Source organism: Emydura macquarii, unplaced genomic scaffold (assembly GCF_026122565.2).
Source record: "Emydura macquarii macquarii isolate MOO-44397 ecotype Brisbane River unplaced genomic scaffold, CSIRO-AGI_Emac_v2 contig_2680, whole genome shotgun sequence".
Classification (NCBI taxonomy): domain Eukaryota; kingdom Metazoa; phylum Chordata; order Testudines; family Chelidae; genus Emydura; species Emydura macquarii.
In genome coordinates, this window is record NW_027132817.1 from 776353 (window position 1) to 788817 (window position 12465).

At 39.9% G+C, this 12465-nt stretch overlaps 1 protein-coding gene across 7 annotated transcripts in view; it reads left to right on the plus strand.

Moving 5' to 3' along the window:
- Positions 1–12465, plus strand: part of MLIP (muscular LMNA interacting protein) — a 141523-nt gene that overhangs the window by 108334 nt on the left and 20724 nt on the right. For 4 of the 7 annotated variants that reach the window (XM_067565471.1, XM_067565472.1, XM_067565476.1 and 1 more), the window contains one exon: positions 4471–4659. The exons of 2 other annotated variants lie outside the window; for them this stretch is intronic. In XM_067565471.1, coding sequence (XP_067421572.1) covers positions 4471–4659 — 189 coding nt within the window. Of the gene's footprint in view, positions 1–1195; positions 4392–4470; positions 4660–12465 lie in introns of those variants that run through there. One more of the 7 variants, XM_067565475.1, reaches the window with a different exon arrangement.

Below are 12465 nucleotides of genomic sequence, written 5' to 3' on the forward strand. Positions count from 1 at the left end.
CTATATTTCATGATGAATGTTAAATACTACTTTCTCTATGTAAAAGAAAATTGCAATATGTGTTAAAGGATGCTAAAATGAACATATTCATCATGACATATGAAATACCATAAGTCTACTGTAAAAGACTTGTAATTTTTCAGGGATCTTTAATTGTCTCCTGAAATGAAAAACATAATACACTGTGTTTTGGGGGGGGATGGAGGATGGTATGTGGAAAGGAAACAGAATTCAGGGATGTTATATTATAGTGAATGAATACCAGATCCTCAGCTGCTGTCAATTGGCATATCTCTATTGAAGTCCATGAATGAATTAGGAGAACACTATTTAACCAGTATGAATTTTCAGACAAATAATCATTTGAGCCAAAATTTGTAAAATTTTTGGGATTTTCAGGCATTTTTATGAAAATCCAGAGTTGGCTGAATACACATGAATAACTTACCATAACCCCTGAAACATAGTGAACTGAACTTCGTACCTTTATTCAATAAAGTACTTCAGATTTTATTTTTAATATTCAACCATCCCTACTTGTACAGATTCACTAGATTACTCTTTTATGTAAGGAGCTCATCTAGCTGGAAAACTTGCCCATCTCACCTTTTTTCTTCCCCCTGTCTGCTAAAATATGATTGAAATTCCATGTTTAGTTCCTCACATTTTTCATATATGATATTTCTCTTAATGTCATTACTTAATGGAGCCATTGGGTCGTTTCACTTTTTTACTTGTTGTCACAATATTTAAATAGCTTTTTACATAGTGAGGCTGATGATCATTTTTGCTTGCTCAAATTTTTTCCTGACTACAGACTTTTTTATGTGAGACCAGTACAATCCTGCCAAATTATTTTTGATGTAATTGAAAACCAAGGTATTTTTACTGTCTGTATCTTTCTTCCTTTTTCATGGAAATTGGGGCTTTGGAAAGCTTTATCTTCCTTTTTGAAAAGGTTCATATTTCTGTTCTCTCTCTCTTTTCATTCTTTCCCTCTCTTTACAATACCCTGGTCTCCCCACATTGCCCTTTCCAAGTCATGTTGCCAACATCCTTAACATAGATGAGACAAAAGAGGAATTTCTTGATGTGGCTCTTCCTTTCAGTGGTAGAACTAAAAAGTGCAGATAGAGTAGCTGGTGTTTTAAATGGTGCTAATTGTATTTACTCTTCTCTTCTGATTTTTTCTTAGACATCTGCACTATCTCCCTCCTTTCCCTGTCACGCCTCCCTGCTTGACTCTGAGCACTGGTGATCATGTGGGGGATGTTCAGTTTGAGACTAGTGATGCAACCAACAGTATTTGGTGACCTTCAGCTCCATCTCCCTGTATAGAACTCCTAATTTGCATGGCAGAGAGTAGTTTTTCGCTTATAACAGGACAGGCAAACTCCATATGGAAAATATCTGTCCTTGCAACAAAAATACCAAATTTTGCTTTTAAGTTCAGCATTTTTCACGACGTTCTTCACGTATGTGTTTGTGCATTATTCATCTTCTACCTTTACCTGAGAGTCTTCATTTGTAGGATCATATTATGTAAAGTAGGAAAATATATTGTGCTTTGAATGTACTTTCATTTTGGCAATGTTGAAATGGTGTGTTGACCATATTTTTTCAGGCTATGTTAAATGGAGTTCCTTAATGTGTTAAAATTCCTCTGGAAAAGCTGTAGAATTATACAAATGGGTGGAGCTCTTTTTATCAATGTTTTGATCTTGCCTGTATGCCTAGGTGCCAATGAAATGTATATATTTAGGGAAAACATTGATTTTATTTTGGCTTTTTCTTGTAATGGCCCACACTGCTTTGCTGTTTTTCTGGCTTTTAACCGTGACCATTCACTGAACTTACTATCACCACTTATTATCTTTCTAATCAAGTAATGCTTCATGAAGTTACCTTTCTCTTTTCTCAGTTCTATTTTCAGCAATAAAGATAGATTTTTATATTTTTATGGGGCTGATTAATTATGGAAAAACTGAGGTTCAGTGCCTACATTTTCTGAGCCTTTAAGCATTTATGATTCTATGTGTCCGTTAAATGGATGAATACGTTTTTGATGGTTGAATAGAATACCATAATTTTTATCATTCTCCTCGTCATAGGAATAGTCTTTGTTCCTTGGCTGGTACATTTTAATGATGACTCTGCAAGTCTGCTTTAAAGGATATATTTGATAATGGACAGTGTGCATTATTTACAGTAAATACTTTCTACAAATGCTAATGAATGACAGACATAGTTTTCATTAAAGTATCAAATGATAGATTTTGTGTCTTGTGGATGTGAAGACCTTTATGGGCATAAAGAATTGATTAACGTCATGTATTATGCAGCTGTTTAAGGGCTCCCTATATTTTTTTCATCTGTGTATTATTCATTTGCATGATTTTTTAGAATGAAAACAGGATGAAGCAGTTTTCTTTTCTTCTTTTTTCCCCATATAGCGACTATGAAATGGAGCAAGATCTCATAATTACACATTAAGTTGTGGGCATTCCCCATTTGAAAAGAAACACCATAAAATAAATGTAAATGTGAATGAATAATATAATTTTTTGTATTCCTCCTAACATGCTGGCTTCAACAGAGGCTCACTGGAAGTAAGAGAATTGAATTCTGATGCTTTTTCTTTGGAAAATGTAATGTACCAACAGCAAAATGGTAATGTGTCCTAGAGAACTGCAAGCATTCACAGCTCCTTATAAATAAGAGTACATGCAATCCTATTCTTTATATTTAAAAGTAAGCCCATTTGGAATCAGGCTGAAGCAGTGGGGAATGAAACTTAATTTGATACAAAGCCAAATGGAACATTTGCCCAAACTTTGTGTCACTGGTGAAATAGGGATTCTTCTGAAAAACTGCAGCATGCAGAATTGGTAAATACTAATATCTTCAGGTGTCTATATCCTTGTACCTTTCTGACTATTTTTTTTTCTATCGAGCCCAACATCCACTTGTTTTCTATATTCATTCTATTGTGACAGGGCCAGACCTGATGGCTACAGGAGAGTAGTAGAGGGGGTCTATATTAGCCCCAGAATGAACAAATCCCTGTTCCCTGGGTGATCCAGCTGGGGCTACTCCAGGGCAATTAGGCCAGCTGAGGCCAATCAAGGAGCTTGCCCCAGCAGTTAAAAGCCTCCCTGTCAGGCAGACAGGGGCAGCTGGAAGGGAGTTAGGAGAAGGAACAGAGCGATGTGGTGCAGCGCAGCTACAGGACTTGGAGCAACCACTGCCACATACTACAACTCCAAAGGTACCAGAGACAAGGGGGGTACCTGTCTGGCTATGGCCAGGGACCCAAGGCACAGGCCTGAGGGAGAACCCCTCCCCACCCAGTTCCAGGAAGCAGACTGCGAGCAGTGGGGCCAAAGACAGGCGACCCAGGGAAGGGAGTAAATCACAGACCGGGCAGTTTGAAGACTACTCCACACAGGATCCCTGGGTCGGGGCCCCGGGCAGAGGGTGGGACCGGGCCCCCTCTGCTCCCACCCAGGCACGCCATAGTCATAGCAGAAGAGGGCACAGTACCCACGAGAGGGCTAAACTAGCTGCCCGCGCCACACTATGGCCTTTCATTATGTCTGTGAATAGTATATTATCTCACCCAGGAGCTGATTGCTACAATTACGAAGAATCCTGTTGTATGGAGTCTCCAGGTACTGTAAATGGGTGAACTTCGATGACCAAATCCAGCTCAGTAACTAGACTAGACGTGGGGGAGAGATGCTGGAGAGATTTGGATTTATCATAGCAGAGGCAAAACGTGATTGAGATTTTGCCAGAAAAGCATAGTCCCCTGCATCCAGCTGTAACTTTTATTAAAAATGTTAGGAGAATCATTCATAGACTCATAGAAACTTAGAGTTGGAAGGGACTTCAGGAGGTCATCTAGTCCAACCCCCTGCTCAAAGCAGGACTAACCTTAACTCATAGATCATTTCACATGCTCTTTCAAGTTATCATTTCAAGTGATCCTAAATGCTTGTAAAAGCCATTTTCTGTCTTCTTGATTACTCTAAAAAGCTGACAGCACAGAGGAGGGAAATTTCACGTGCGTGTACCTTCCCTAATGTAATTACTAAGCGTTCAGAATAAAACTGATGGAAACTTCTTGTCTATGCTTTAACTTTATTATGTTACCTAATATAAATTGGGTTAAATCTAACTTTCCTCTTATATAATAAATCGGTCACATTTAGAAATAAAATAACAGTATTTGTCAAATATTGTTTGTCTGCTGAGCACTGCTGCTACCAAGGCATCCCGCCTCCAACAGTCTCTTGACTATTTAGGCTTTGCATTCTGGCCCAAACTCCTGCCTTGGGTACATTGGTGCAATCCTATTAACATCAGTGAAGTTGCAGTGGAGTAACCAAGAAGATAATTTGCCTTTCTGCACAAGGCTTCTTTTTTTGTCCACTAATCAAACTCTTTATATGCTTTTCTTCTCTCTAGGACAACGCTCCCCTCCACCCTCTGTATCCGACTAAACTGGTCCCTCCAACTAAGTCCCCATTACATCCACAATCCTTCTGCCATGCTGACTGTCTAACCCCTGGGCCTTTCAGTCATTTGTCTTCCATCTTATGTGATGCTCATGAGAGTTCTTATAGGCCTTACAGTCCCAACGCTTTGTATAACAAGGTGAGCCTTCTGTGCTGCTATTGTCTTGTGTTATGTGTGATGTAATTCAAGATTCTTTTGCTCTTGAAAATAAATTTTAAAAGTGGATGGAGTTCAGCTGTGGCTTTAGACCAAACCCCTAGAGGTGAGCTGCCCAACAGACGCTCTGGGAGATGTTGTGCCACAGACAGACACAATATATCCTGCAGCTACAGGGAATAATGGTGGAATCATCATTCTTTTGCACAGCAGAATTTATGCTCCCTGACCCACATGAAAATTTATTTTGCCAGTCTTTGTGTGTATGGTGGGAAGAAATGTCAGGCCCTGATTTCCCCTCTCCATCTCATTTAAAGCTGTTAACTCTGCTGTAGGAGCAAGGGTCACACAATCTTTGCACTCGGGGATTATGACCCGAATTCTGTAAACATTTGCCCGTGCTTAACTTTCCTTATTTGAGTAGTCCTATTAAAACCAATGAGTTTAAATTAATCATGTGTGTGAGTATTTGCTGGAGGCATTTATGTGGGAAGAAATTCCTAGCTCCTCAAAGGTATTTAGGCACCTCTCATTGAAATTGATGACAGTTAAGTATCTAAATCACTCTGATGATTTAAGCCAGAATTTACCTTCTCATTTACCTTGATGGAATTAGACAAAATCTGGCCAAAAGTGGTAAACCAATATGCCATGAAAGTTATATGATCCTCGCCCTGAGACAGTACAGTATACCTTTTTTTTTAAAGTGACTTGATGAAAAAATCATATGGTGGCTGTTTCTTTATGCTATATCACAGTTTCTTCTTCGGGGGAAATTATATTCTCGAGATTCCGATAAGAATAACTGGTGATTGTTTGTTCACTTATTTTAATTTATATAAGGTTTAAAAAAAGCACAGATATGAAAATGTGCCTCCATATTGGGTTTTGTTTGCTAATCTAAGTTTTGCTAAACTTACCTGACATATTTATTTACTCAGTAATTTACAGTGAGATATTTTCAAGGTTGCTGATTATTAAGGATACAATTTTAATGACCAGTTCATACAGTCATAGCAGAAGAATGAATCTTTTGTTCCGAAGTGGGAATTTACTGCCACTAAACAACCACCAAGGCATTTCTTGAGAGTGTAAGACATCCTGTGCTTGAAAAGAAAGAGGGATGTTCCAGAAACTTAGGTAATCAACTCAGAATACTCATTAATATAAAGAATGAGCAGCTTCATTGAACACATCCATTCTTGTTGATACTTGCTAAGGGCTGGTCTACATGACACAGGTAGGTCGACATAAGGCAGCTTGCGCTGACCTAATTGTCAGTGTGTACACTACAGCCTTCCTCCCACTCATGTAAGTGCTCTACTACACTGATGACATAACTCTGCCTCCATGAGAGGCATAAGGCTTATGTCAGTGAAGTTGGGGTGACGCAGTGTCTGTATAGACAATGTGTCCCCTACATTGGTTGTTTGCTGTCTTGGATCACTTGATGACTGTCTGTTCTAATCATTCCTTCTGAAGCACCTGGCATTGGCCACTGTCGGAAGACAGGATACTGGGCTAGATGGACCATTGGTCTGACTCAGTATGGCCGTTCTTATGTTCTTATGTCAATTTCACAGCAGGAGCTTCATGAATTCAGAGCAGCACGATTTCAAAATAGTTGTTGACATCTGTTTGCATTTTACCTGTTTTGCAGTGATCTTACTCTGCAATTAGTATATAAAATTAGAAGGCAAAATGTTTGTGTTGTAACAGAGAGAATTCTGAGCTAAGGATCGATTTTTACACCAGATGGGCAGTCGCTTTTAATACAGAGCAACATTTTCAAAGTTTGGTGCCTAAAATTAGGTTTCTACATCTGTTTTTAGGCAGTTGAATAAAATGGCCTAATTTTCAAAAGTGCTGTGAATACCTGCAGCTCTTAGGATACATCTATACAGCATGTGTCATTGAGCATCCCCACCTGGGTGGACAGACTTGGGCTCATGGAGCTCACACTACCATGCTAAAAATAGCTGTGTCGATGTTGCGGCTTGCCCTGGAGTTCAGGAGCTGAAGCCTAGGAAGGCAGGGTGGACTTCAGATCCCCAGCTCCACCCCAAGCTGCAACTGTGTAGATATATTCTGAATGACTTTATTGGGATTTGTGCATTCTCAGCATTTCTAAAATTCAGGCCATTTCCAACTGGGTGCCTAATTATGGAGTGTAACCCATGTTTGACAATGATGGGCATATGCTATATTTAGAAGTTTTTCTGTTAGTTTCAGTTCCATTCACCAATACTTACACATTATGTAGATTTATTTTTTAAATTTTGAATTTCAATAAATCAGCATTTACCTAGCAGCCTGCCACATGACTGTGATAAAAATGTAGAATACAACAAATCTACACTGAAAGGGATGATTTGACAAATCTGTCTAGACTGTCTTAGGTGCGATCTATGGATGGATCCCGGGTCCCCTGGAGGAGAATATCCCACTGGCATAAAATTGGCGATGAAGTAGAGCCGGCTTCTGTGCCAGCTGCTTTAACCACTCTGGGTAGGGAGAGTGATGGGCAAGGAGTATGATGGAGCGGAATTCTATTACACTGAGTTTCCATTTGCCTCAGGTCCCTTGTGATGGCTCAACTAAGGATACTGCTTGAACTAACTCCTGTGTGTGACTCAAGACTAAGTTGAGAATGAGTTCTCCCCTAATGTGTTCTAGAACTAGCTGTTCCAAGAAGCAATTACTCACTGTTGAGAAATAGCTTCTCTAAACTTTGGCCATTGTTCCATTTTGATTAGTTTATTTGTGGGTAGTTGAAGTCCCCCATTAGTATCATTTTGTTCAACTTCATTGCCTCTGATCTCTCTTAAAGCTGTGCACTCAATATCCTAGTCTTGATCTGAAGGGCCAGTACTATAGTCCTGTTTGTGTATTCACATATTTACAGTTTGGGATTTGTGTCCACACACATTCAACTGAGTGGTCCTCTGTAGTCAGAATTTTTATTTTACTCGATTCTGTGAGGTCCTTTATCTACAGTGCTTCATACTTCTAGCCACATCTCTATAGCCTAATCACTTCTTCCTATATAGTTTAAATCCAGATGTTGCAGTATTTCATTGATTTATTTCATTCTACCATGTTTCGGTAATGCCTGCTAAATCAAGGTCCTCTTCCATTGCCAGGCATGTTAGTTCACTTATTTTTGCTTATAAGCATCTCATATTGGCCCATAGACATTTGTTTGTTTTTGACCATATGCCTCTTTTATTTAAGCCCATCCTACCTTCCCTGTGCTGAGCACTAATCAGACACATGGATTGAGCAGTTCGCAAAAAATTCTTGTTTGTGACAGGTTGGAGTTTTCTACCCAAGACAAGGATATATTTTTTTAAACAGTTTGTCTAGTGGGTATGGCACTGGACTAGCAGTCAGAAGACCTGGGTTGTAATCCAGGCTAAGCAACTGGCCATCTGTGTGACTGTGAGCAGAACAGTTCACCACTTTGTACTTCTGTTTCCCCTCCGACCCTTTGTCTGTTTTGGGCAGGGACCGTCTCTTACTATAGATATATACACAGGACTTAGCATAACGGCTCCTGATTTTGGTTGGGACATTTGGACTCTACAGAACATCTGGGCATTACCATAATACAAATAGTAATAATAATCCTCGCTGTTATATGTGCAATCTGGTGCTTTCCCAAAGCAAATAAATACAGGGCCTGACTCACCACACCAAGACACCAGTTTTAGTGTAACTATGGAAATCACACCAGTGTAGAGAATCAGACTCTTCAGAAGTGGAGTACGTAGCAAGAATGGTTTGGTAGTATTGAAATTTTTTGGGAAGAATATCTTTCCTTGTCTAGAATGTTAGCAGAGAATGCTGAGCATAATTCAGTTTCAACTTAGTTTCTTATTTTAAGAAACTTAAAAAAAAATTAGGACCAGATCTTTATCTGTAAATTGTAGGTAACTGTAAACTGAAGTAGTTTTTCCTTTGAATTTAACAGCCTTTGGATTAGACTCTACCTGCTTGCCTTAGTTGTAAAATATTTTGTATCTGAGTAACAGAGAGTGAGACTTTGGTTACATAGATAAAATATTGGGAAAGAGCTGGCTTTTGCAGCATATTCTAAAGTGGGTCAAACTTTGGCTCAGTTAATTTCCATTCCAAACTATCTATATTGAAATGAATTTGTTCACTGAATACTGAAGAGCCAGGTCGGTATCAAGAGGAAGAATTTCTACTAATATATATATTGCACTTTGCTTGCTTCTCCAGAAGAGGGCTAAACTCACTGCCAAGAAGTTCCTGGAAACTTTTAGAAATACACTGTGAATACACAATTGAAAGTAGGATATTTCAGTTAATGCAGTTGCCATTCTTCACTCTGAAAGTTTGTTTTAAAATTGTCTCAATGGAATTCCCTTTTAAATTAGCTTTATGAAAAACAGGATGATCATCTTTCTGTGAATTAGTATCTGTTCTGCTAGATTTTTGTGAGGGCTGGAGTGTTTATCACTTCATTTGTAGACTCGGGGCACATGCAGATAACAGGTGTTTTAATCTGAAATACATTAACAAAAAGATACAAGGATTAATAATGTGTTGACTAGATAGACATGAGGCAATGTTAATTCTGTTTTAGATTCTGATCCTGCAATTGGATCTTCACAGGCAGATATATCCCTGCACCCACGTGGACCCAGCTTGGGACTGGGGCCTTAGTTGATAATTGGACACAATGTTAATACAGATTTAGTTGATATTCATACAATATCATAACAGATTTTGAGTTTTCATGCTGATAAACCCTGTAAAATCTGTTATGAGTTTTTTTTGTTTTTTGTTTTTTTTTTGGCTCTAATGCCAGGAAATTGCAGGGGCTGTATATGTCACTGTCTGGTGCAAGTGGGGGAAAAGGTCTTTGCTCCTTCGCCCCATCCCTGTGCAGCTGGACCTAAATAAGGATGGGTTTCCCACTCTAGAAAAATTGATTCTGCTCTAGCTGGACCCACTCCAACTCTCATCACTGCTCCTGGGGCTTAAAAGACTCCAGATAAGAGAAGGTTACTGCTACCCCTATAACTATCATTGACCTCTGATGTCTGCGTCTCTTTCCTTCTTCTTTCCCTCCTAAATTATATCAAGGCTGAATTAAGGCACAAGCACTTTAGGTGTGTGCATAGGTCCATGCATCTCAAGAGGGTAACTCACTACTCTGGGGATCCCTGCCACCCAAAAGAGGACTCTGTGCGTGGCAGGAGAAGAATACAGGTGTTTCAGCCGACTCATGTATGCAGATACAACCCAGCTATGAGACCAAGTAATGGAGAGTCCCCTATTGCCACCTAGGCCTTTCTAGGAGGGAGCAGAACATCTGCTTTTCCGCTTCTGGAAGGAAAAAGGGAGCCCGGTCTGCTGCCCCTGCACCTCTAGAGAAGAGAGTCGCAATGAAAGGACAGGCCCATGGCACAATGGCAGGGCTGTGGGAGTAGAGTCGTGGATGGCCGCATGTCCTGGTGCGCCATTATTCAATCATAGGTGACACCGCATTCTTTAATACAAGTGAGATAATCCTCTGCTATACGAAGTAACTGGTGAATCAAGAAGCCAAGGAGAGAGGCTACCAGATCAGCATTTTGCTGCTGCTCTTTCTTCTGTTAGTAAAAACCTCCCTCCTGTAGATTATCCCTTGGGATCTTCTGTGATTTTTACATCCCCTAAAATTGTTTCTACTCATGATATATTATACGTGAGCCAATCCATTACTTCCCAGGTCCCAGCTTAAAAGGGGAGGTTCCATTAGTAGTTCTGTCCACAGATTCATTCTGCTCCTATTCAGATGGACAAAATATTGGATTAAATAATTGGCCAGTGAGGACAGAGAGTCTTAGATATTGACAAATCAGTAATAATCTTGGAAGAGAATGTGATGAAATATCAGTTCAGATGTGTAAGGGTGTGTGCAGATTTTCACAAGCAAAAATGAGAGGTAGATGCCCAACTCTCACTGACTCTCAAACTCCCATTTGTGTTTTTGTCCATCTGAGTTGGACACCTAATTCCCATTTGTATCTGTGAAAATCTCCATTTAAATGAATATCTTTACTAGCAAAATCCCAGCATTTGATCTGGGACAATGCTGCTCTTCAAAGACGTGTAGAGAATTTGAAAAATCGTGCCCCAATCCTGCAAACCCTTTTCAGATAAACGGCCTTTACACAGATATTACTTATGTGAGTAAAGGTTGCAGGTCAACATACAATACAAGCCTTCAGACTATGAATTTTCTCTTCTTTTATTATAGTCACATGGTATGTGTGAAGCTTCGATCCTGCAACTTGCTTCATACACCCTGGACCACGAGAGCCCCTTCTAAGTCAGTGAGGATCTGTGGGGACATAGGGATCTGCCTGGCATAACAAGTTGCAGGATTGAGACTTTGTATGTATGGAGAGTATTTTAAAGGAAACTTAGTGTTTTTAATACTGCACCACTGTTATAATTTAATGAACTCAGCAGTGTTTACTTCACCTCTTATCCACTAGAGTTTAAATTCTGATTCACATAACAGGAATTGACATCCTCTTTGTTAATTTCATCTTTTCTATGAATGGAAACTGCATTTCAGGGTTGCCATGGAAAAGTAATTTTTCCTGACATCGCACAAGTTACTTTTTGTCCTCTCTTTTGAAGCTTAATTAATTATTATATTTTTTGTAAAGTGCTTTGAACTCCTCTGATGAGAAGGCTTATATGCAGTGCGTGGAAAGTATTGTGTTATTTCGTAACTACTGCCTTTCCCTCTGTGCTATTAGCTGGCAAGGCTCCATTTTAGTGGGGAGTGAAATGAGATCTTAACATAAATGATAGGTGCAGAAGGTGATGGTCAGAAATATGGATCCTGATTAAACTTACACTAAGATGTGGGGTTCAGGATTGAGACCCAGTCAGGACTGTGCTGAAGGTTCAGATTTGACAAAAGTTTTGGGCTGCATTAAAACTTGAACTGGAAAACAAGCCCCATCCAGTCTAGATCCAAGAATATGAAGAAAAATGCAGCTTTGAATCTATCCCTCACTCCCTTCCTAAAATTTGAAGGCATTTGGATTGGAGGTTCCAGGAGCATTTGTGCTCTAATAGATAGAGCACAGGAGTGGGAGGCAGGAGATCTAGATTATATTCAGACTATGCCTCTATCTCTTTCTGTATGTTGATCAATGTCAATATCAACTCTCTTGTGTCTGTCATAGTTACCAGGCTAACTGCACCATCAATCCTTCCTGATTGCACCCCCTCTAGGTCTCAGGTTTCTAGCCACCATCTGTCTCTTGGGACAGAATCAGGCAATTCTCCCTTTCTCAGAGTAAGCCTTGGGTAGCAGTCCTGTTGTGCATCAGTTGTGATTTATCTCAGTAAGTCTAATTTATGTCCAGACCCTGCAATTCCATTCCCTCAGAGCAGTGGAAGCAAAGTGGCATTAATTTAAAACAGAAGTATTTCAGAGAAAATGTCTCCTAAAAACAAGCAAGCCGACTATACCCATCTTGCCATTCCTGCGTGTCTGAGGCCAGGCCCAATTTCTTTAGACTCCCTTCGCAGAGTCTCTTGGTCTGCCAGCCTGTGTCTCTAGACAGCTCCTGACAAGTGATCCCCTTTTGCCCAGTCAAACAGTTTTTAACTCTTCAGTCTTCTTTTGGTCTCTAGCCTCCCAACCGACCAAAACAAGGTTTGCAGCTCATCGGAGACATGATCCTTGAAGCGAACAGCTTGCGCCGTTGTCCTCCAGGTGCACAGTTGGGGCTGCTGATCGAGAACTGT